This window comes from Struthio camelus, chromosome Z (genome assembly GCF_040807025.1).
Source record: "Struthio camelus isolate bStrCam1 chromosome Z, bStrCam1.hap1, whole genome shotgun sequence".
Classification (NCBI taxonomy): Eukaryota; Metazoa; Chordata; class Aves; order Struthioniformes; family Struthionidae; genus Struthio; species Struthio camelus.
Genome location: NC_090982.1, coordinates 85935406 through 85959643, shown reverse-complemented (window position 1 = coordinate 85959643; position 24238 = coordinate 85935406). Strand labels below are relative to the sequence as shown.

General features: G+C 41.9%; 1 protein-coding gene across 5 annotated transcripts in view; it reads left to right on the top strand.

The window, feature by feature from the left end:
• Nucleotides 1-24238, top strand: part of DYM (dymeclin) — a 231340-nt gene that overhangs the window by 125869 nt on the left and 81233 nt on the right. For 3 of the 5 annotated variants that reach the window (XM_068928620.1, XM_068928621.1, XM_068928622.1), the window contains one exon: nucleotides 9899-10063. The exons of the other annotated variants lie outside the window; for them this stretch is intronic. In XM_068928620.1, the coding sequence (XP_068784721.1) occupies nucleotides 9899-10063 (165 nt within the window). The remainder of the gene's footprint in view (nucleotides 1-9898; nucleotides 10064-24238) is intronic. 5 annotated transcript variants of the gene reach the window in all.

Here is a 24238-nt window from a genome sequence, read left to right as displayed (position 1 = left end):
CGCTGAGGCAGCTTGTAGAAGATAACGTACACATCACTAAATTTGTTATTGTTGTTCTGAGTTGGAATCAGTGAAGAGAGTAAAGCATGCAGATAATGAGTGGTCTTGGTAATTGATTAAACAAGCTCTGATAAGGGAAACTGTCATTTTTAATTTTATTTTATTTCTGAAATCTATAGAGCAGAAAAAACTTAGATAGGTTTCCTAGTGCAAATAAGATGCAGACAGTATTTCAAATAACGTGTTCATAGAGTAAAGAAAGCGTCGGGGCATTTCTTATTTGAAATCTAGAGAAAGGGTATCTCCAGTTTCAGACCCATGTGGGTTAGACATTTCCTGCGTCTACTTTACCTGAGACACTTAAGTTTTATAAGTTTTCAGTTACTTGAAAGCATCAAATTTTATTTTTATATTTTTAGGAAAATATAATTAAAATTATATTTTATATTTAAAGGAAAAATAATTTCCATGGAATTGCATTAGGGATTTTTTGGTTTCATTTTCTTTTTTCCACAGTTTACAAACTGACCTTTGGTAATGTACTGTGGTGTTCAAAATAATCTGACAATTAAAAGCGTGATGTATTTTACGGAAGGAGACTCATTTGTAGCAAAATGTGGTATTGCTAGCAATTGCTATATGACATTAGTAAGTTCCAGAAGAAAAGCCTATACATAAATTTACTTCACTTTTTTCCCCCCTATTTCCAAGGAAATTGAACTGTTTTGCCATTCTGATTTAAAGAAGTTGATTGCACTTTCCATATCCTCAGCTGACAAAAAGCATCTCAAGGACAAACGGGCAGTAGTTTGTGACTTGATCTCCTGTGTGCTTGGATATTCCTACCTTTGCAGAGCACAGTCTCTGTGTAAGCATCATGTAAAAATACCAGTGTTTTGAGTACAAAACCATTTTTGGCATGGGGATGAGAAAGCCTGCCTGCCACCTCTTTAGGGAAAACCAAAAAAACTTGATATAAAAGCCTTGAACTTCTCTGTGGTCTTAAGACCAGTTTTCTGAGGTCAGACGAAGTCCAGTGCAACCTGGAAGCCGCCCTCTAGTAGCGTTTGCTGGTGGCTGCGTGGGAAGGCTATAGAGAGCTCAAGTGTGCAGTGGCGCTTCCCCCGTTTTGTCTCCCAGGCTCCAGCAGTTTGCTGGTGGGGGTTTTACCTGCCTTCAGAGTCGGTGTTTGAGCGAGCTAAGCACTCCTAGCACCCACTCCATCCATGGCAGCGTACACCATGCTCTAATGTGGGGCCTGCTAAGAATTGCCTCCTTTTTTTTTTTGTCTAGCACCTGCTATTTTCATTTGATGTCTTCTAATTTTTTGTATCAGTGTTACAAGTTTTGCATTTTAAAAAGTGTGTTCTGCAGTAACAAATTGCCCCGTGCCAGATTTTCTGAGATAAAGGAAAAAAAGCAAGAGGAAATAAAGAATAGTCTTTTAGAAACTATTATTTGTTATTCTAGTAGAACCTTAGGAACTGCAGTCTTGTCTTCTCAGTTTGTTTTGAATGAAATGTGTTTATAGGACGGTGTTCTGTAACAGAAATAAAGGGGTGACTCAAGATAATGGCTTGCTTGAACCTGTCTTTTGTCTTCCGTTGCAAGGTATTTGGCTCACTGACTGTTTCTCTCAGATGCAACGTGCACAGATTCCTTTTTAGCAATTTTCTCTTTGGAGAAAAATTTGGAGTATGATCTAAATAAATGCATGAATAACGTCACAGGGATTTGTCTTTGACAAACTAAAATTGTATTATTACTGTAAGTAGAGATGAGCAGGAAACAAAATATATCATTGATTTTAAATCATACTTGTTTGTTGTTTTGTTTTTCTTGTAAGGCTGCTGCTTATTTCACATTTAACTAATATTGTTGTTTATATATATCTGTCTCCACAGCTTTGCAGTTCTGTGAACTAATTTCTGTCTTCAGATGTGTGGAAACAGGATAGATATGAGTGAGGGAGTAACTACTGAAGAAGAAAATAAACAAGCTACTGATAGCATATCCAAATGAACTGTGTCCATCCCTTCCAAAGAGCAGTCCCCTTCCAAGAGCTTTTTGAAAGCTTCCTTTCAAATAGGCATACACCACACAAGGAAATTCTGAATTTAGACCCCACACTTAAGTAAGGGTTTTCAAATAGGCTTGCTAACTGCTTTTAGGAGGACAGAATAATTGTTTATGAAATTTCTGAGTCTATAAGTACTTGAGGCAAGGCATTCCCCACCACCATGTTCTTTCACCGTAAGTTGCATGGCTCACAGGAAGAATATTGCGCTTTAAAGCATCTGGCACTTGTAATGGAGGGTGAAACTATAGGCGCAAAAGAGAGAATCAGGATTTAACAGCCTTAACGTGCATCAGGGCTTTGTAACTATTGAATGACTCAACTTTTTTAATGGTAATGGCCTTCAGCAAGTTTAGGAAAGAACAGGGTTTTAGGTAAAGTAAATACACTTAGTTCTGCAGTGAATAAATTTATTTGCTGTGAAGTTGTGTAGAGGCACGTTTCTATAACTCGTTAATTGTGCTCTTGAGTCCACAAATAGGTTTTTCTCCAAATACCACAATTTACATTGGGCTAGGATTAGAGTAACGTTGCGAAAAAGAAGGACGGCTCAGACAAGCCATGCCCAGGCCGGAGAGCCCTCTCTTACTGTTTGTTGGTAGTTGTTGGTCTCCTGACTAAGGACGTTCAGGTTCCTACAGGCCGCAGACCTGTGGCTTGTGCAGGGATGCAGATGTCTATGAATACCAGTGTAGTAGGCATCTCCCGTAATCCTCTGTAGAGTTTATGAATTATTGCAAGTGTCTAGCCAAAGGATGAAAGTACAGAACATTTCAAAAGCAACATGCCAGTAGTAGCATTTTGTAAGCTGCCAGGGATAGGTGCCTTCCAAAAACTGGTGCATCTGCAGGATAAAAGCCTTTGTTCTTTGTCTCAGACGTAGGTGCAGTATCAGCCCTTCCTCCTAGCTCTTTCTGTCTTTATTTGTATGGTCTTCAGTTCCTTGTGTCTGGTTCTAATATGCAAACTTTTGTTCTTTTTGACAGAGCTTCACTTGTACGGAGATAATTTGGCCTCTCTGTACAAGAATCTCATGTATCTATCATTTAATTTTCAATCTATCGACTCTATCAGGGTATCTCCAAAGTTTATTTTTCATTTCCTTGCTGCCCTTCACAATAAATATTTCTATGCATAAAGATAATATTCTTCTTGTAAGCCATTTGTGTACAACCCGTGTGGCCAGTGCTGTGACAGAGTGCTGCTTCAGGGCATGGGAACTTATGCTTGTGATGCATTATCACAAATAATTGCTTCTTAACTATTTAAAAAATTCTCAGGCTTCTCTGTTCTTTGCTGTTATGGCACCTTTAACCCTATGACCTCCAAACTGCTGTTTCACAATAATGTGATCAAAAATCCTGTCATGACTCTATGCTAAAAGATACAAATTTACTGATTATGTCACTTGTATCTGAAAAGTAGGCCTGAAAGAATGAGGTTTTTGTTTCCTTGTTTTTAGAAAGCTAAGTCATGCTTTTGAAGTTAGGAGAGTTAGGCAAGGATCGAGGAGGGTGGAAACTACCAGTAGTGAAGTAGGATCAAGTCAGGAATCACTTAAGAACTCACACACACACACGAGTCCACAGGATCTGAGTGTGCTGAGAGCTGACCTGTGCCATCTCAAGAGCACTGTCTGTCATTTTTTGGAAAGTCATAGAGGGAAGGTCCCCAGTGACTGGGAAAAGGCAGCAAGAAGGACATCTGGGGAACTACAGGCTGGGCAGCCTCACTTTGACCCCTGGGAAAATCCTAGAGCCAAGGCATCTTGGAAGCCATTTCTGAGCATATGAATGAGAAGAAAGTAATTGGTAACAGCCAGCATAGATTTATCAGAAGCAATTTGTGCTTGACTGACTTACCTTGTTATTTTATCACTGCAGTTATGCGGATAAGGGCAGAGTGGTGGAAGTTTTCTATGTTGGCTATAGTAAGACTTTTGACAACAGTCTCCTTCAGCATCTTTGTATGGGATGTTATGGTCTAGATGGGTGGACTACTAGATGGGTAGACTAACTAGATGGGTGAAAAACGGACAGGATCATCGGGTTAATGGTTCATACTCTACCCGGATGGGAGTTACAAGTGGACTTCCTTAGGGATCTGTGCTGGAAACTGTCCTGTCTAATACCTTTATGGGTGACCAGGAGGGGGAGACAGTGTACCTTCATCATGTTTGTGGGTAATCCCCAGCTCTGGGGGAGCAGGCGTTACCCTGGAGGGCAGGGCCATCATTCAGAGGGGCCTAGGCTGGCTAGAAGACAAGGCCAATGGGAAGCTCATGAAGGTCAACAGGGACAAATGCCAAGTGGTACCCCTGGGCTGGAAATGCCCCTTGCAATGGTAGGGGTGGGACTGCCCGGCTGGGGGCAGCTCTGCCAAAATGGTCCCGGAGGTCTCAGCAGACAGCAAGCTGAGCAGGAGCCAGCCACGTGCCCTGGCAGCCAAGAAGGCCAGCAGCTTGCTTGGCCGTATAAAGGCCTCTTCCTTAGACGAGGTCCCTTCCAACCTCAGCTGTTCTGTGATTCTGTGGTGCAATGGCAAGGGAGAGCGGTCAGAAGTTGAAACAGGGCAACATTTAGACTTGAGACAAGGGGAAAATTTTTCCCCGTAAGGACAGTCTGGTACTGGAGCAGGGCTCTGGGGAGATTGTGGAGTCTCCATCCTTGCAGATTGTCAAGACTTAATGCGATAAAGCCTTGAGCAACCTGGTGTGATCCCGTAGCTGACCCTACTTGGAGCAGGGGGCTGGACTAGACATGTCCCAAGGTCTCTTTCAACCTGAATTATGATTCTAAGATAAAAAGAAAAAACTGTTAACAGAAATTGGCAGGAAAAGGAGGAAATGTTTTGAATGCTTTACTGTTGACTGTAACATTCAATGTCATCTCCTGCATCCCCAGTACCAACTTTTGTAGCATCTTAAGTAGCTTACCTGTGCTAAGAAAGTGGCACCACCCCACCCCACCCCCCAAAAAACCAGTCCACCTTTCTGTTGATGCATGGTTGTCAGTTTTTCATAGTATTCTTGGTCCTGAACAAACAAATGCTTTCATAGAGTTCTTTCTGTTGTGGTTCATCAGTACCACGTGTTGTTACCCCGTAAATGGAAGAGTACTAAACGAATGGCAACTTTTATCCAAAATTCTGATTTATGCCACTGTGTTTTCCTATTGTCAAGAAGGCTGATGTGTTTGCTTTTGTGCTGTTTATACCATGTAAATAGGAGGTCACATTAATAGGAGCTCATATTTTAGCCAGAGTGTAAATTAGCCATTCCCATCTTTAGGTATCATTAAGTGTAAGTCCCAGTCTCCCTGCATATATACAGGTAGTTTGGAAGCTGACTGACACATACTGAAGTTTATTAGCTTATACTTCCACTGTTTATTTTTTTAAAAAGGCTTTTGTATTAGCTTTGCCGTAGAGTCGTGTTGCAGCATAACTCCCTCAACCTCTTCATGTAGCAAAAGACATTGTTTGCGTACTTTTCAAGTTCTGCTGCAGAAACAATATGACCCAAATATTTAATCAGGCTTAGCAGAATTGGCTTTTTTATGGCTGCAGATTAATCTAATTTCTCTGAGATAATGCATGTGGCGTGTATGTCTTGAAGACCTTACTTTTTCTGAATAATATTGAAGATTTATAGTCGTCTTAAAATCTGGCATGCACTGAGAGATTATGAATAACAATTACTTAAATATTAGCATTGGGAATTTATTTTCTTTTGAATCCTGCGTATGTTGCTTCAGAGTATATTGAATTTATGGAGTGGTTAGTGGATACTGTGTATTAACTGACTGCTCTTCTACACCATACTCAATTTGTTTCATTTCTGCATTGTTAAAAAAAAAAAAAGGCATTGGCTTGGTTCCATTAGTTTGTCTTTGTATTTAATATGAAAACTTCAGTTGACTTGAGTGTAGAAAATACCCACTTTCTGGTTTAAATAAATAAGGATGTAAGTGGCTTTGCATGTTTTCCTTGGTGCTCGTCTTGCTTAAGAAAATGTATCTTGTTCAACGCTGAAAAGAGTTAAACTCAAGTTCAGAGCTATGGGGTTCTTCTCAGCAAGGCAAAAGTCCTGAGTGTTTCATGGAAGGTCCCCTGAGGACTGCCAGACCCTCAGGGAGACCCAGGAAAGCTGCAGGAAGCCACTGGTTCATGCGAGGTGAGACTCTGCCATCCCAGGGGCAGCAGGTCAGGTCGGAGCTAAGCTGCAGCTCCTCAGGGTCTTTGATATCAAATTCCAATACATATATGAAAACCTCATTAGTGTTTTTTTTTTTTTTAGTATAGTCTGAAGATGCTTCTGTTTAGCCTGAAGTACATGTTGAGGGTTTCTAAGGAAGAGAAGCCTTTGTTATCCTGTGTCTTTCCCCCTCTCATTTTTTGCCACATTTGCCCAGCAGTACTGAAGCTTCCTCCCTGCCACCTCCTTGCCTCTAGGCGAGATTACAAAATGCTGGGATCAGGGGAGGAAATCTTTTCACAGTTGCCAGAAACTTGAGTAGAAAGAAGGTAGTAGTAGGTAGTTCACAGGTCTGTCCACAGACAGGTTCTCAGTGCTGTCTTTTATAGCATGAAATTATTTTAGGTATGTTTTTATTCAAATAAGATGCTGCCTTTGCTGTTCACGAATGAGCCTTTTCTGTGTTGGTTTTACTGTTTAGTTACCAGAACTCAAAACATTGGTTGGATGTTTTTACTCTTTATAAGAAGGAGATAGTCTATTCTTCTTCTGGAGAAGTACTTTTAGTAAAAAGTATGAGCTGAAGTTCTGTTCTCAGAGTAAACAAAAGATATAAGTAATATGCATGTGTGCGCACGCACACACACACACACACATATATATGCATATATACGCACACACACACACATATATATGCATATATACGCACACGCCCCGTCTACCATATATAATCATCTTAATTTCCTGTAATGTCTTTCTTTTCAAACTCTTTGGTCCTGTATTGTAGTTAAAGATTGCCTTTTGCTGTAAAGGAAAAGTAGTATGCCCGGTGAAACGTACTGGAACCAAAAATTTCAGTAATATTTAACTATAGCTGTAATAGCTGCTGGAACATTAATTTCTGGCAAACAAAGTCTTGTTTCAAACTCAAGATCCATGATTGTACGTATCTACCGAATGAGATAAGCCTTGTTTTTATTCAGATTTAGTTCAGGATATTTAATAGCGGAGATGCTCCCTCTGTGACTCAGTGTAAGCTATCCTGGATTGGGATTGGGTTGCTGTTGGCATCAATTTAAAATCACACCTTTGAGTAAACAAGTTCAACTCTCAGTAATGAGGGCAAGGCCAGCCCTATATTTAAACCGTGGAAGGGAGGTGGCAGAGCGGAGGCTGCAGCGGGGACAGGCAGGATACACCGAGCGTGACCGATCACGCCACTTCTGGGTGCCTTCTCCTTTCGTCGGGTACTCTTCTTGTCCTCATCACCACGCTCCTGGGATCAAGTCTGCCTCTGAGACTTAGTATCTGTGAGAGGACTGAGAAGAGTCCTGATCAATTAAGCATAAAAAGATAAATGATAACGGAGGGCTTTTTCAGTTTGTTGATAAAAGCCAGACAAGATCAAGGAGACCTGGGAGGAGACCTGTTCAAATGGGGAATAAGCTACAATTTCCTAGCAACGAGGGTGGTAAAACATTAGAGCAACTTACGAATGCTAGTAGTGGACTCATTTGCATCTTCAAAGCAGCATCCTGCTAAAAGATGCTCTTTTAATCTAGTTCTGGAAAAAATTCTGCCACCTCTGGGTAGCTGGAAGAGCAGGCTCATATGTTGAGGGTTCCCCCCTGGTTCAGGGGTCTGTAAATACCATTATGTGTCCCCTCCATCCACAGCCTGTGGAGTGAAGGGACAGCTCACCCAGCTCATAGTCTGCTGATAACGTTTACAGCTGCAGTCACAAAAGTCCTTGTGGCTTCAGAAATTGCCTCCTTGCAGCTGCTTCCTCTTCTGAAAATTAGTATTTCTGCAAATGAACTGCCAAAAAGAATTGTGTATTTCTCAAGTTTCAGAGCAATGGTAAGTAATTATTTTAACCCTGGAGTGAAAGCTATTTAAAGTAAGCCAAACAAAGACAGTCGCTGTGATAAAGTCTTGGGCTTAGAGCTTCACTGATTGCATCCAGGATGAGGCAATAGCGGGTCTCTGCTGTCCTGCTCTTTGTCCAGGGTAGAGAAATGATTTGATCTCCTGAAGGAGTATTGTGGCCCCACCTATGTCCAGTAGAGGCTTTACAGTGGATAACGCCTGCAAAATGGAGACAGTTGAGGTAAATAACTTACCGGTCAAGTTTTAACCTACAAAACTATGAAATGGCAGTTTCTGGATTTGGTGAGGGGGTTACAGACTAGAGCCCAGATTCTTGCTGCTTCACTCCAAAGTCATGGGAAGAGGCTACGTTTCAAGAATCACTTCCGCTCTCCACAATGGTAACTTCTTTGCCCTTAGCAAGCTTAACTACCTTAGCTCTCCAGCTGTATGTCCGTAGTGAAGAGAGACCCAGACTGATCTCTCTGCTTAGAGCATCGCTCTGCTGCCTTGTTTCTGTGGCAGGTGTCTCACCCCGTGTTTTTTAGGAAGGCGCAGTCTAAGTCTGAGATACTCTGGAAAGGGAGGATCCAAGAGTGGCTTTTCCCGAGCAGAAGAGGGTTTAAAACATAATCCATTAAATGACAATAAAAATATTTCAATAAGCAAGTTTCTACCAAGCATGCGGAGCGCTTTTCAATGTTTGTGATGTACCAGATTTTGAAAGCTTTCCTGACTAAAAGAGATTTCTTCACTGATTGCTTTTTATCAGAAATATTAGTCTGTTTAGGGTACTTTCTGGAGGGTTTGCCACCGTCAGTCCTCTGGGTAGAGTTCCTCACGTGAACTGAGCTACCACCCATGCGTACTGTACACTACTTTATTATGCGATGAAGCATTTTCTCTACAGAACTCATAATAATGTACTTGTGGGGTTATATGATGTATGTGCTTTGCCTGTGGTAGACTGCATCACTGTTTAACTATTAACTGCCCTGATTAGTTTGCTCCCCATTACACTGTGAGTGGGAGGGAGGACGTTCTGTGTGTCAGTGGCGCAGGCAGTATGGTGTCTTACTCAAGAGCGTTCAATGTTAGTTAGGATGAAAGTTAAATATTTTCATGATTACTCCAGAGTTTTCCCATGAAGACGATGGTAAAAGCTTTTTCAAGAAAGAGGTGACCAGGTCTTAAGTGTGTAACTCTGTTGTGATTAAGCACAATGTTTTAAGAACTCGAATTAACTACTGGGACAGTCTGCTTGTGGGATTGAAGGTTACAGAGCATTTCACAATAATCAGTAATTCTATATGATTTTTTTTTTCCCCCTGAAGTGAGATGTCAGACTTCCATGAGTCAGTTGCATTTTGTGAATACTCCCAATTTTTAATGGGAAACTTTGTAAACCAGACTCGTACATTCATCTTTCCACGGCAAATTGAGAGAGGTAAAAATGCATCTAAATAATATCAAAAACAGAAAAAGCCCAATTACTTCTCTAATGCGTGAGGCTTGGCAAAATCCCTTTGCAGTCCTGACCGATTCAGTGTACGGCCGCTGGCTAACGGTTCTTGCTGTCTTTTGAAACTGTTATTTCATGTCGACCTGCTGCATTGCTTACTTAGGCCTCTCCCTTTGACTCTTGGCACAAAAACCTCTGTGGACGTTCAATTGAATTAGCTTTCCTAAAGGAAAATACCTCTCTCTCTCTCTCTCTCTCTCTCTCTGTTTTTTCTCCCTTTACCCTTGTCTTTCAGTTATACCTGCCGCCACTTGCGGAGATATGTCTATGTCTTGGACAAACTGTATTTCCCCCCCTCGCACTGCTCTACGCTGCAGCATTGCTTCTCGAGCCTCAGTGACAATGGAGAGGAGCTCTTGTCTTTAACTTGCTCTCACATTCTCAGAGCCTATGCTTCCAGGTTATTAACCTCTGCTCTCCCTTTACTGCATGCTGCATGCTCCGTGACTGACCTTTGCATGCTTTGAGTCAACAGATGGAAAACGTGAAAAAGGGCTACGGGGATGCTTTGTGTCTGTACGGCATCCGTGCTATGTGCCCGCAAAAATGCGGTCGAAATGGGGATTTAATAATGGGAGTTTGTTTTGATTCGGCATACTTGATTTGTCGTCAGCGACTGAGCGCAACTTCTGGAGTTAACGCGTGGCCTTTGGAAGTTTGAAATGCTTTCTGTGTCAGGATGAAAATGTGTTCGTCCTTTCGCAAAGCTGTGACATAAGAGCTGTGAGCTACGGTTCACAAAGCTTCCATACGCTTCTGCCGCCTATTTGGAATTGGTGCAGAGATATAAGTTGCCTTATGTGTCAGCTTCTAATACTTCCCTGACACCCGTTGTTTCAGTAACGCAGCGTGTATGTCACTTTTCAAGCATGGGAATGATAAAACTTTTCCCTCAAATTCAGCAAATTGTCATGGATGGCACTAGATGATAAATTAGAGAACTGCCTTTTTTCGATATGCCTTGTCGGTTCTGATTATACAGAACAATAGTGAGACTCCATCAGCGCATCAGCGCAAAATGGCACTCTAAAATCTTTGTTCCTGATGCAGAATTATAGATGCCGTGCAGGAATTGTAAAATAGCAGGGATTTAAAAATAAATTTGACTTGTAATACCCAAACGTTTTCTCTAAGACATTTTCTCTTAAGTAAAAATGCAAGTTGAGTTATTTCACTGTTGATGCTTTGGATAATTTCATGTATTAACAAAGATGCTACAAGTTTTAGGCAAACAAGGAAAAAAATTGCATGACAAAATTGACCAGAAGATGGAAAGCATCCAGAGTGGAAATGTAGCTTCCCAGCTAAGCCAGCATACAATAGCAACAGACCACACAGTAAACATAAGTAAAACCAGCTTGATTGTCAGGGGAAGAAAATGTGGCATGCAAGCTGGATGAGAGCTCTTTCTGTACAAAAGGAATTTTATAGTGGTGCATAATGATGGAGAGTTACACTGCAGGATCTCAACAGGAGCTGAAAATCTAGCTGTCCCAGCGGCATTCTGCAGATTAATTTGGAGCAGGGATACAGCATTAAAGCAAGCAGAACCTTAAAATTTCAAAGACGTTATTTTAAAATGAATGATAATAATAAAGACGGCAATTGACACAGAAATCACATTTAAGATGGACTGTTATAAGTGTAGGAATGATATCCTGAAAACATAAAAGAAAGGGTTTAATTATTCCAGCTTGTTTATGTATAGATTTGGTAACTCTCTCTGGAAATGCTGCAACGTCAGTTGGCAAAATCGTCCATGGGAAACTGTACGCTACTGCATGGGTATTGCGTCCTTCAGAAAGACTGAAGGTGAAACCACTAGTATGAGTGGTTTGACCTGCGTCTCGTACACGTGGTGGCAAGGAACCGCTGGAAAAAGCAACTCTTGGTCACTAGAGGAGTATTTCCTACCTGTTTCTGCAAATCCTTGCTATACCCCGTGCAACAAGGACATTTGCAGAATCCCCACTAATCGCTCTAGATTAGTTTGCTGGATTTGACGGACATCTAGGTAGCAGAAGGCACTGAGCATACACGCAATATGGTTTTGCCAGCATACTGTAAAAACATGTAAGGAATAGAAAGACCTTGCAGTGCTCTTTTTTCAAATGCTAACGCTAAGTGATGACTGACTTTTGTAGTTGCATTTTTGAATTACTCTTTGTGGGGAGGCGGGGAAAGCTGCAGAAATTTAATTTTTTATTATTAGCACAATTTGCACAGCATCTTCCCTGCAAAATTAATACTGTTTAAAATAAATACAAATCTATGTCAGCAACTTAGAATTTTAAACAGCTTTACAATTAAGAAAAAGTGAAAATAGTGAGAAGAATAGCTTTGCTGGCTAAGTGTAGTACGTAGTAAGAATTTTTTTGCACAGATGGGGACATAATTTATTGCTATTACTCTCTGAAACGTGAGTTGTGCATCACTTGAGCTGTATTAAAATATTTCAGCCTGGGAGATTGTAAAATCTCTGGTTTTCATTAAAAGCTGTGCTTTTATGTGCTTTTATGAGATAAAAGAAGGTTATTACATGCGAGGTATTTGAAATGAAAATTGCTGTACAGGAAAACATGCAGGTAGCAGTTTTTAGTAGCTGATTTTGTTTTGTTCTGGTAATATATGATGAGAGAAGTGAAACGCCTTCCGGTTCGTGTGCTCAGCAAACTTTACCTGCGTAAGTCTGTAATCAGAATCGAATACGGTGACATAAATGGAGCTGGCGGGAGGGAGGGGAAGGTGGTTTTTGCGTGTGAACCTGTATTTCCATCCTGTATTAACTGCAGCGCTATTTCACGCCATGAGCAGCGCGCCTAGTAACATGTGCCTAGCGTTTCTCCCCTGAAAGCAGAGCGCGATTTAATTACGACGGTTTTCGAGCGACGACGCTCCCGTCGCAGGCCTCTCTGCAGGACTCCCGGGAAAGAGTAGGAGCCGCTGTCCTGAGCAGCGGTCAGCAGGCCGGTCTCTTGTGCTGTCTCGGTTCTCCTGAATCCTACTCCCCTCTTTAGAGGTCCCACAGATCTTGTTGTTTTATTAGTATGTTTGTACCTGTTGCGTATAAACGCGTGCATGAACAGTTGTGACTTGAAATGGTTTGGGAGGAAAAAAAAGAGGAAAAAAAGATCACAGAATCGTTTAGGTTGGATGGGACCTCTGGAGATCATCTAGTCCAACCTCCCTGTTCAAGCAGGGTCACCTGGAGCATATTGCCCAGGATCACATCCAGACGGGTTTTGAATATCTCCAGCGAAGGAGACTCCACCACCTCTCTGGGCAACCTGTTCCAATGCTCTGTCACCCTCACAGTGAAGAAGTTTTTTCTCAGATGTTAAAGTAAAACAAAGAGGAAAGAGGAAGATCGAGAAAGCTTTGGAATGATGGCACTTGCCAAAAAGTAGTGGTTAATGACCACCTTTGTCCATTAAAGCATTTCTACAAGTATATTTATGCTGGTGGCTGAGCAGCGCTGAGCACCTTTGATTCGTGTAAGATAGCGGTGACCTGTTAAATCTACAGACCCACCTGAGGCCACACACACCGAACAACTAACGCTGGCTGAAGTGAATCGATTAAAGAAAAAAAGGAGGAGAGGGGAAGGCGAATGGCTGGGCTTGCAGTCTGTCACTGCTGCTGCCCAATAACGCTGCTGTGGCTCCGCTGTTTATTGATTGTTGTAGGAGCTCGGCCACGTGACGTGAAATATATTTTTCCCACCCTTACCGTGATGGTTTCCTGTGGAATTGCGCATTCATCGGGTGACGCTTTAATGCCTGCTTGTGACCCTTTCCTGTTTTAAACCTGTTTGGGTTCCAGTCAATCGTAGGAAATCGTTTCTGAGAAGGAAACGGGCTCAGTTCATGGACTAGCAAAAGGCAGCTAACACGCAATGATTTGTTTTGGGATGCTGAACAAATTAAGGACAGTTTTATTTTCATAGCCAGCTTGACATTGGCTGTGCGAAAGCAGGAAATATGGTTTTGCTGAGCCTGGTAAATTGAGTAAACGTGTTCATGAAGTAGTAGAACAAACGTTACATGGATTCATTTGAATTATGCTTTTTGCCCCAAGAAGAAAGGCGAAGGAACGTGATGTCATAGCTGTGCTGATCACCCATTCTGCACATCTCTTATTACTTACTAACGTCCTGTGTCGGGGTACGGATTACTGGGCCAGCCTTGTGCACGGGCAGGAAAGGTATCCAAGCGTTGTCAGCAAAAACAGCTAAAATATTTTCGAGTCTGACTCATTCTCATTTTCTTTGGCTGAAGTCGCCCGAGGGAAGGTGGGGAGAAATACAAAGCAGAGATGTTTATCGTTGAACATTAAGTGAATGTTGCGTGGATTTATGAATGGAGAAGCACACCAGTTACTTAGGATTGGTTTAGAACGGTTTTCGTCTGGGGTGAATTCTCCTTTTTCTTTGATTCTCTGCAGCGTTGTGAGCATTTTTTTGCGTTCAGTTTTTAAGCAGTTAATATAAGTCTCGCCCGAAGTTAGCACAAGTGAAATAGATTGTCAGTACATCAGCCTTAAGTAGGTAATAGCTTAGCCTGGAAAATAGAGGTACCGAGATGTTGTCTTCAAGATATCCCTCAGCCTCCTGAGACCTGATCCTTTTTCATTGCCTGTTAAAGTGCTCAAGGTTACATGTTACTTTTGAAAATAATTTGTACCACTTCTGATACTTTCCATCCGTGATATTTTAAGTAGGAAGTAGCAAATACTGATCCTTATTTCTTCTGGAGCGTAACCTGTGGGAGCTGATACTTCAGAAGCGTTCATTGTTTAGGAGAATCAAAGCTTTCTTGAGGGGAAAAAAGCAAAATGGATATTTTTAATTAACTGTAATCAGTTGCTTCCTATAGCATTACTGTTTTGTAACTCAAAATATTAAGGTGAAGCTGGATTTTTTGGTTGGTTGTTTTTTTGGAAAACTGTCTAGCAAAGGACCACGTGTGGTGTGTGTCAGTTTGGGTTCATGTCACTTTAGCGTTCTCATAAAACTTCCAGTATCGGCCGTGTTATAATATAACCCTCTAGTATGGGGGACAACATATAAACACAGAATTGAGCTGTGTTCTGCTGTAAGAGGACTGACAGAAATCAACAAGATGGGCAATATTATTTTGACTTTAATGGACATATTTAAATGGAAAGGTCTCTATTTTTTATCAGACCTTTGGTAAACCTGGCTGTTTTTGCAAACAAGCCTGCAGAATGGAACAGAGTCGGGGTAAGCAGACTTTCATCCAAAGTTATGCATGCAAACAAAAATGTTATAATAAGTGGATCTAGGCAGACTAAAGAGAACGTTTGAGATGATTTCCAAAGGTGACAAAATCTGCCTTCTGTAGGAAAATCATGCCTTAAGTGCCTATGTCCTGTTTACTCCATGGCTGAACCACTTTTGAAGATGAAAATCCAGGCTCCCCAGATAACAGGAGCTGTTGAAATCCTTGCTTCGTTGGTAGATAATTCAATAAACATCTATTAGAGAAACAAAATAATTGGTGATGTAGTAGTTGGACCTTATCTAAAAGGCTTTAAAGTCTTTGAGTTCCTATGCCTGATTTGCCCTTTTTTCACATTTTATGAATAACCCTACTTACGCCATCAGATTAAAAGTAGAATAGGGAAAATGTCTGAGCCTCTTACAGTAGAAAAATAGCTTCATATATCACAGAACAAAACTATTTCTGGAATGGTAAGTAACAGTTAAAAATTGAATTTTTTTCCACCCCAAAATTGATATTTCTCCAATGCAAAGCTCTAAAAATCATGATAGATTTAAGTATCTCCCTAAAATAAAATAACTTGATATTCCTTTTTGGCAAATACCGCTATAAGTGGTGGTGTTTTTGTTTTGGGGTGTTTTTTTGCTCTCTGTAAGATGTTTGAGTAAGGTTCTGTGCCTTATCTCTAAAACTGGCATCTGACGAAAGAGTCTGGCACCTGGGTGGGCTGCCACAGAGCTGTTTCCTTTGGGTGCTCCCCGCAATACTGCAAGCAGTGTTCAGCGTGCTCTCCTCTGCATCGTGCCAAACCAGAAGGCTGAGGAGAACAAAATTGGTACCAGTTCAGGAATTACAATATCATTGCATTATCACAGTGTATAATTACAGGTTGGTTGGGAAATTTTTCGTTTGATCGAAACATATGTTGTTATTCATCCACCTCCTAATGTAGAAGTTGGAGATCCTGCATTCTTGGGACAATTAACAGATCTTTTTTATACAGAAAACTGAAAGTCAACATTTTTTTTTTTTAAGGCGTCGCTTTTGTGTGTGCTGCAATGCAGTAAGTGGCTTGAATCATGTGGATGCCTATTATGCGATAAGAAAGTCTGTGGGATACACAGGAGGAGACTGGTCTGAAGCAGAGAGATGAACCAAGTCCCGTATGCTGTTTACACCTCCACGTTGAGCCTTACTTAGGGGTTGCTGCAATTCTTAACGTGGTCACCGGCACACAGACTTCAGGTTTTAGTTGCTCAAATAGCTGGTGTTTCACCTAGAGACTCGAAAACGGTCTCTTTTTCCTAAAGAGATTAATATCCAGTATTTTACTTTGTCTTTTCTATACAAAATGTGACACTGGCTGCTGTGACATTCTTTGATTTCAGTGCTTATGGTTTGTGCATTTTAAATTTCTGTTGTAGGTAAACTGTGGAACTGCTGGCAGAGTTTAGTTAATTAAGTAAATAAAAGTAATGGTAAGCGAAAATGGACAAAGGAAAAGAGAGACAGTTAAGCTGCATCGATATCTCCTTGAGGATGCGGGCTTGTTGGCTAATAGCAGTGGGCTGGGATTTCTGTAGAGCAGACTGTAATTTTATATGCAAACTGTTTTCCCTGAGCTTTCTTTCGAGAGGTTTTGTGTGGGCTCACATCCTGACCTTGCGTCACAGGTCAGGAGATGAGGCTTTTTCGTTGGCCGTAGTGTGTACCCATGTTTCCTTGAAATCCAGCTCTTTTGATTATTTTGATTTGAGGGGGAAAAAAATTGTCAGAAGCCTGTTAAATTACTACAGCTTAATGTTTTATTGCTTTTTGTTTGTAATTTTTAGTCAGCTGTTGGTAATTTTGTAAAAGGGTTTTTCTTAATTAAGGGAGGATCGCTTTACGCTCAGTGTTGAGTGACTTGGCAGAGAGGAATTGTTTATAAGTAATTCTATTACGAATTATTTGTCTTTGTACCGCATAGCATATTGATCAAGAAACCAGTGAGATATAGAAATCAATGCTGTGGGTATTCAGTGGGTGAAATTTATCTAGCTTGGAGGTCTCAAAATACAGCTTAACTGGATGATCGTCGGCTGTGGCGGGGGGATACGTCTAGTGGAAACCCTTAGGGACTGATTCTTAGCTCTTACCCTAGTTAAAATATGTATCAAGAATAGTTTTGGGAGAAGCAGTGAGCAATGAAGAGGAAGCCTTGCTGATATCAAAAAGTAGCAATCTAAGCATGATGCAAGCGAGCAAGGTGTGTTTTCACAGAGCCCGACAGACATGTAGGTCATGCTTCAGGGGTGAGACATCTAGATAGCATTTACTTTGAAAAGACTTGGAAGTAGTCCTGGGCAGTCCTAGGAATTTACTCTGAAATGTTTCAGGAAGCTGCAGGTAAAGCAACTCTCTAGCAAGGGGCCCTTGAGTTCAACATGCAAAAGGGTATGCGAGGCTTTTGACACTGTCTCCCATCACATCCTCGTAGGTAAACTCAGGAAGTGTGGGTTGGATGAGTGGACGGTGAGGTGGATTGAGAACTGGCTGGATGGCCGAGCTCAGAGGGTTGCAGTCAGTGGCGCAGAGTCTAGTTGGAGGCCTGTAGCTAGCGGTGTCCCTCAGGAGTCAGTCTTGTTCAATGTATTCATCAGTGACCTGGATGTAGGGACCGAGTGCACTGTCAGCAAGTTTGCTGATGATGCTAAACTGGGGGGAGTGGCTGACACACCAGAGGGCTGTGCTGCCGTTCAGAGGGACCTGGACAGGCTGGAGAGGTGGGCGGAGAGGAACCTCCTGAAGTTCAACAAAGGCAAGTGCAGGGTCCTGCACCTAGGCAGGAATAACCCTGTACTGCTGTACAGGCTGGGGGTTGACCTGCTGGAAAGCAGTTCTGCAGCGAAGGCCCTGGGAGTCCTGGTGGATAAGAAGGTGACCCTGAGCCAGCAGTGTGCCCTTGTGGCCAAGAAGGCCAATGGGATCTGGGGATGCATTAGGCAGAGTGTTGCCAGCAGGTGGAGGGAGGTGATCCTGCCCCTCTCCTCAGCCACATCGTGAGTGGGGCCTCCCCTTGAGTACTGTGTCCAGTTCTGGGCTCCCCAGTACAAGAGAGACCTGGAACTCCCGGAGCAAGTCCAGCGGAGGGCTACAAAGATGATTAGGGGACTGGAGCATTTCTACCCTGAAGAAAGGCTGAGGGAGCTGGGCCTGTTCAGCCTGGAGAAGAGAAGCCTGAGAGGCGATCTCATCAATGTGTACAAGTATCTGAAGGGAGGGTGTCAGGAGGATGGGGCCAGTCTCTTCTCCATGGTGCCCAGCAACAGGACAAGAGGCAACAGGCACAAACTGAAACACAGGAATTTCCATCTGAACATGAGGAAAAACTTCTTGACTGTGAGGGTAACAGAGCCCTGGAAGAGGTTGCCCAGAGAGGTAGTGAAGTCTCCTTCCCTGGAGATATTCAAAACCCACCTGGACGCGATCCTGGGAAATATGCTCTAGGTGACCCTGCTTGAGCAGGGAGGTTGGACTAGATGATCTCCAGAGGTCCCTTCCAACCTCAACCATTCTGTGATTCTGTAATGCGTTCCAGTAGGTGAAAATTGAAGTAAAACCAATACAGACTAGTTCCTGTTTTTGACACGGTGGATGATTAATCATTGGAATAGTTTAACAAGGTTCTGGATTTCTCAAGACTGGAATTTTTAAGTTGAGATTGCGTATTTTCCTAAAAGATACGTCCAAGCCCAGACCCAGCTTTTGGACTTGCAGGAGGAAGTAGCTGAGGGAATTCCTACAGCTTGTGTCAAACTGGCTGATCCAAGTGGCTCATTTTGGCTTTAAAAATCTGCATTACGGGCAGATTGCCACGGAGCATTTTTGTTGTTTTGTTTGCCTTACGGGTTTCTTTAAAAGACGTTTGGGGTTAGAATTTTCCTATTAATACAGATATTGTCTTCTCAGGCACTATTCCCCAGGTGATCCAACCCAAATAGAGCAAAGCAGCACAGGCTGTCAAAACGCTCCGTTCTTCTGCAGGATAAAATAAATGGAAAGGGAAGAAATTGTGAGAGCTATGCTCGCTCTATATAATAGTCTTTATTCCTCCCACCCTGGTTTAAAAAAAAAAAAAAAAACAAAATTGTCACAGACATGATCTAGATGCGTTCTGCCACCTTAGCATGTGAAGCTACAACACATACTGATCAGACAAAATTGTTTTTAATTGAATGCTTATGAGCCTGCATTCCCATGAGATGAAACTGGAACAAAACTACTTTCACACGTTTCCATTGAAGCAGTTTGTTCAGAGAGCGGGGAGGTTATGTTCATACGTAATGTCTGGCAATTAATCAGGATTGGGGGGGGGTTCTTATTCTTCTATAAATATGTAAATAAGCTATTGTTTTGAGAGTAAAGAGAAATGTTCTAAAGCTTGGCTGAGTTTGGGAGAATGCTAATAAAATGAATGTGAGACTGAATGTAGTTTAATAGATTTTTGAAATCAGAAAAGATTTATGATCATATGAGCTACTCTTCTGCTTAGAGACCAAAAACCTTATGTAAGTATTGCATTTAGAAATTCGGCTCTGATATGTCAGTGTAACAGGAAGTGTAGAGTGCAATGTAGATATTCTTCATCTTGTCCACCTAGATGATGCACTTTTATCTGTTTTAGTTTCCCAGACAGCGTTGTATGAACTTTGGCTAGTAAACTGTGTAATTATTGCCTAAATATAGAAAAATGTTCACTTAGAAAATAACAAACATATGCTACTGATTCAAAACATCTTACAATTCATTACATTAAAGCACAGATTCTCAGCAAAGCTACAGTGTGGCTTTTGCAGGATTCCTCTTCACAACAGGTTGCACACTGACAGGTTATAGCTGTGATTCCCAGTCTTACTATGTTCTGGTGAAGCTAGTGGAAAGTACTGGCTGCCACTAGAATATACATTAATAATTGTGGTTAGCATGTTGCAACTAGAATGCCTAAGGTTAAGTATCAAAACATATATGTATTTTTACTTTTAAATAGTATAGAGTCCCTACATCTAGCAAAATTGATAACTAAATGTTTACTCGTGCATGTGGGCGCTGGGAGCGAGATTTGGGTATCTACCTGTCATTGGATAGTGGCTGAAATATATTGGATAGTGCTGAAATATTTCAAAGAACTTCACAAACTTGAGAAGCAAATGATTCATGAGGACCCTGGATCAAAGAGGGGCAAATAACTTGCCAGAAAATGTAGTTGCTTCTTGGAGACAGAGGAGGTGATTAAAGGATTCAAAGCGTGGTGATGAATGAATGCTAGCAAAAGACTTTCAAGAACAGCTCTCCTCTGAGTTTTATGTTGTTCAGGAAGGAGACAAGCCATTGGTTTTTCAGGTGGCATTCAGAGTATCCCACTCCATAAAATGCTTCAAGTCTTAGTGCAGTAGTAATTTTTAATCAATAGGCTCAACAATGAATAGCACAGCTTCAAAAAACAACCTGACAACGTTGATGCCAGGTACTGTTAACGTCATAGGTGGCTTCCTTTGCAATGCAGTTCGGTTAATGGGTTTTTGTGGGGTGAGATGTGTGGCGGAGTAGTTTGCTTGTTTGGGGTTGGTTGTGCAAGGACACCTGGTTGCTCTGCAGGTACTGACTATCTTCAGGATACTTAATGGCATGCTGGTTTGAAAGTGATATTATCTGTGTAAGTCCAGAAGATAGACCTTATAGTAAAGTGCAATGTTTTTTTCAGTAAGTCCAGATTTTTTCAAAGCAGATGTCATGATAGGTGCTACACAGGAGCAGCAGAATGGATCGATTAGTGACAGTAGCTGAGCATTTTCATTTTCCTAATTAATCACAGCTCCAAACAGCACCAGTGTAGAAAAGTCCGTTCTTTTCATCATCTTCGGTGTTTAATATTTGATTGACCCAATAAACGATTAGAAATTACATCACAGAATCACAGAATCGTTTAGGTTGGAAGGGACCTCTGGAGATCATCTAGTCCAACCTCCCTGCTCAAGCAGGGTCACCTGGAGCATATTGCCCAGGATCACATCTAGACGGGTTTTGAATATCTCCAGCGAAGGAGACTCCACCACCTCTCTGGGCAAGCTGTTCCAATGCTCTGTCACACTCGCATCCTCGTGGTTCTTCTCCCAGGGGAGCTCTGGGTGGTCTTTCAGCTGTCCAGATTTCACATTCAATTTGGACTTCTCTGGCAGCGAGGCTCCGTGAGCGCGTTGTGGCAGAGGCACTGACCCCAGGCTCCGCTTTCCACCGAGCTGCCCCGGATCCCTGGGAGAGGCCGAGGAGGCCGCCTGGTGACCTGGCGGCCAGAGCAGAACGGGTGAAACATTGCCATTTTGCTTAAGTGAAGTGTATCGTAAAGATTTGGGGACTGGCATCCAGGTTCATTCATACTTATCTGAATTATCCAAACCACTCCAGGTTTGCAGAATTAGTAAGTCATATTAAGAATTGTTCCTTATGCGCTTTCGCTGTTCCCAGCTTCTAACTAGAACATCAGGTTACAAGAACCAGCATTTTTTTCTTACAGTTTGGTATCTCCATTTCTAACCGCAATGTATTTGACCAAGAAATGCGGAGGTAGGGGGGAAAAGGGGAGAATAGTTAGCTTTTTCATCCTAATCCTCTAAAGGATTGATTTAAGCTGCATAAGGAGGCTTTGGATCCCTGCTGTACAGCAGGATGTAGGAGTTGAGAGCTGTGAGCTATTCTTAAGTGTTTTTGTTCTTTTGTGTTTGTAAGCTGAATTTGTGAGAAAACATTGCGAATGCTCCCACTGTATCAGCCACAGATCAGAAAAAGCAGTGGGAGAGGAAAATAAGAACAACCACAACTGGTTTCCAAAGATGACTAATCCCGCAGCCCCACTGTAACCTCCAGGATAGCGATTAGCGTTTGGCTTTTCTTCTAAATGCTGGAAACGTCTTCTGAGGCGTCAGCCTAGCTGAAAACTAGCTTAATACTTGTGCATTAATGTAAAGTTGCCATTTGTTGTTCCTGCCTCGTGTATGTTGTTATTTTAAATATGCATATGCGCGTGCCACGCAGTGTCACATCACATCTATGTTCTCCATTAGTTATCAAAACATTTTATGAAGGAGGACAATCCAATTTCGAGGATAGGAACTTGAGGTTCATCTAAGGAAAGTGAGCCATGGGGCCAGTTTTAGTGTTAGGAGTAGAGTGGCAGGTTTTTCAACTCCCGGTTGGTTAAAATCCAAATCCTAAATTTTATAAACTTGAATAGATTGAAGTGCAGTCTAGTTGAATGGTCTTCCTCCGGGCAGTGAGCTCAGAAAGGTGAACGTTAACCATCCTGGGAACTGTACGCTGCTAAAGCTCTGGCATGGGTTTGGTCGCGCACGGTCCTCCAAAGAACTATGCCTTTTTTAAATAGGCGTTTACTGCGTTCTGCTGTGGTTGCTCTCGGGTTTTGCAGAACCGTTTTGTTTCTAAGACAATTCAACGTAGATGTTTTACTTGGAATTACTTTCGGTTTGATGTTTGCCCAGCAGAAAGAAAAAAAGAATTGCTGCTTAAAATGAAATCAAATCAGATCTTTCTGATGTTGCGGTCTTCAAGCCATGCTCTTGCTACTGCAGTTTGGGCTTTGCAGAAGACGTTTCTACATTGATTTCTTTTTGGTTTCCAATAGCTAGTGTTTGTTGCATTTAGATTTACAACTGAAAAAAACAAACAACAACAAAAAGGTTTTGGTCCACCTTACTATCCATTTATCTAACCTGTGTCTCACCTGCTTGTCTGTGAGGATGTTTAAAGACGGAGAATTGGAGTGGCTTGGTAGGGGACCCTGCTGCTGAGAAGGGCTTAGCTCTGGTGAGCTTACGTACGTTTGGGTTTATTTTCTGTTTGTTTTAATACTGTGAGCACATTTCCCAGAGTTAGGTATATCGGTTATAATCCAAGTATCATTTTAAATATCTTAGTTGTTCATTGATTTAGTATCAGAATGGTTTTGGCTGCAGATTAATCCAGATTACCCCAGCAGGCTCATGGAAACTGGTCTTTGCATGCTTTTTGTTGTCACCTAGAGGAATTTAATTTCAGAGATATATTTGTATGTGTCTAGAAGGCCATGTTGTGTATAGTTGGTGTATCAGTCTGTATATCTCATTGTCATGTATTTGCTTCCGTGATCCGACTCTCTCCGTTTGTTTCCCGAGGTGGAAGGGAATCAACGTCTCAAAGGATCCAGGAGGGTCGTGCTTTCTTTTCGTAATATGTAGAAAGGCAAACTGTTGACATTTGCTTTATCATCGTGCTAATTTTATTCTTGGAAATGTTCTGTTGGCTTTGGGGAAAACACAGGATGACCTGGAACATCACAGAATCTGTCTTTTAAAAAGTACATTTTGGGGTGCATTTTTCAGGAATTTTTGATTTGGCGGAGGCAGAGAGAATTGCACAAGGCAGTAAGATGTATAAAGCTGAGTGGGAGGCAAAGCACAAAAAGCACAACCTCTTTTCTCTGTGGGAATGAGATTAATTTCCAAATAAATTGAAGACAATGTAAATTTAATTACTATGCGACTTGAGGGATTGGGACTTTAGAAAAATATATCGTGTTGGTTTTGAAGATGGAAAAATATTGCACAACTGCGAGTATGCTAGCATGAATCATTAAATCAAATCTGTGTCGTTTTTCCCAGCAAACGTGAGGTTTGCCTGTGTTTGCCTGAAGTCAATAAAATAACCTTTCTCCAGAATGACAAGTGTGGTAGTGAAAAAGGCAATTTAGGCTGATGGGCGTACATGGGAAACAGTAACTTTTTCTCCTGAAAAAGTGATGAATAACAACTTTGAAACGTTACCTAAAATAAAACCTGCTTTCTGTTGCCTAACAGCCGTTCATGCTCGTGTAGTGTTTCTGAACCTTAAGAGTAACACCTTTTTAGCTGAAGAACAAAATCTAAAAACCTAAAATGCAGACTATGTTTAAGGAGCTTGATTGGGCTCTGCCGAGGGGTGGGTTACCGGACATGGGGAAGATGCGTTTTGCTAAACAGGGGAAGTGTTTTTATAGATGACGGAGAGAGGGTCAAACACCGAGCTCTTTTGGAGGTGTCTCCGCGCCGCGGTGAGCGGGCTCCCGCGCGTTTGCCGTCTCCGGGAGAGCTGTGCCGCCGACGGAGACGGCGGCTTTATGAATTGGGTACCCCAAACGTTTTTCTTCCATAAAGGCTTCCGGATGACCCGCTCTGGAACTGCTGTCTTTCTGCAATGGCGAGCGTTTTAGTGCTTTGCAAACTCTTGTACTGTATTTCTGAAAACGTTCGGTATATGCCGAA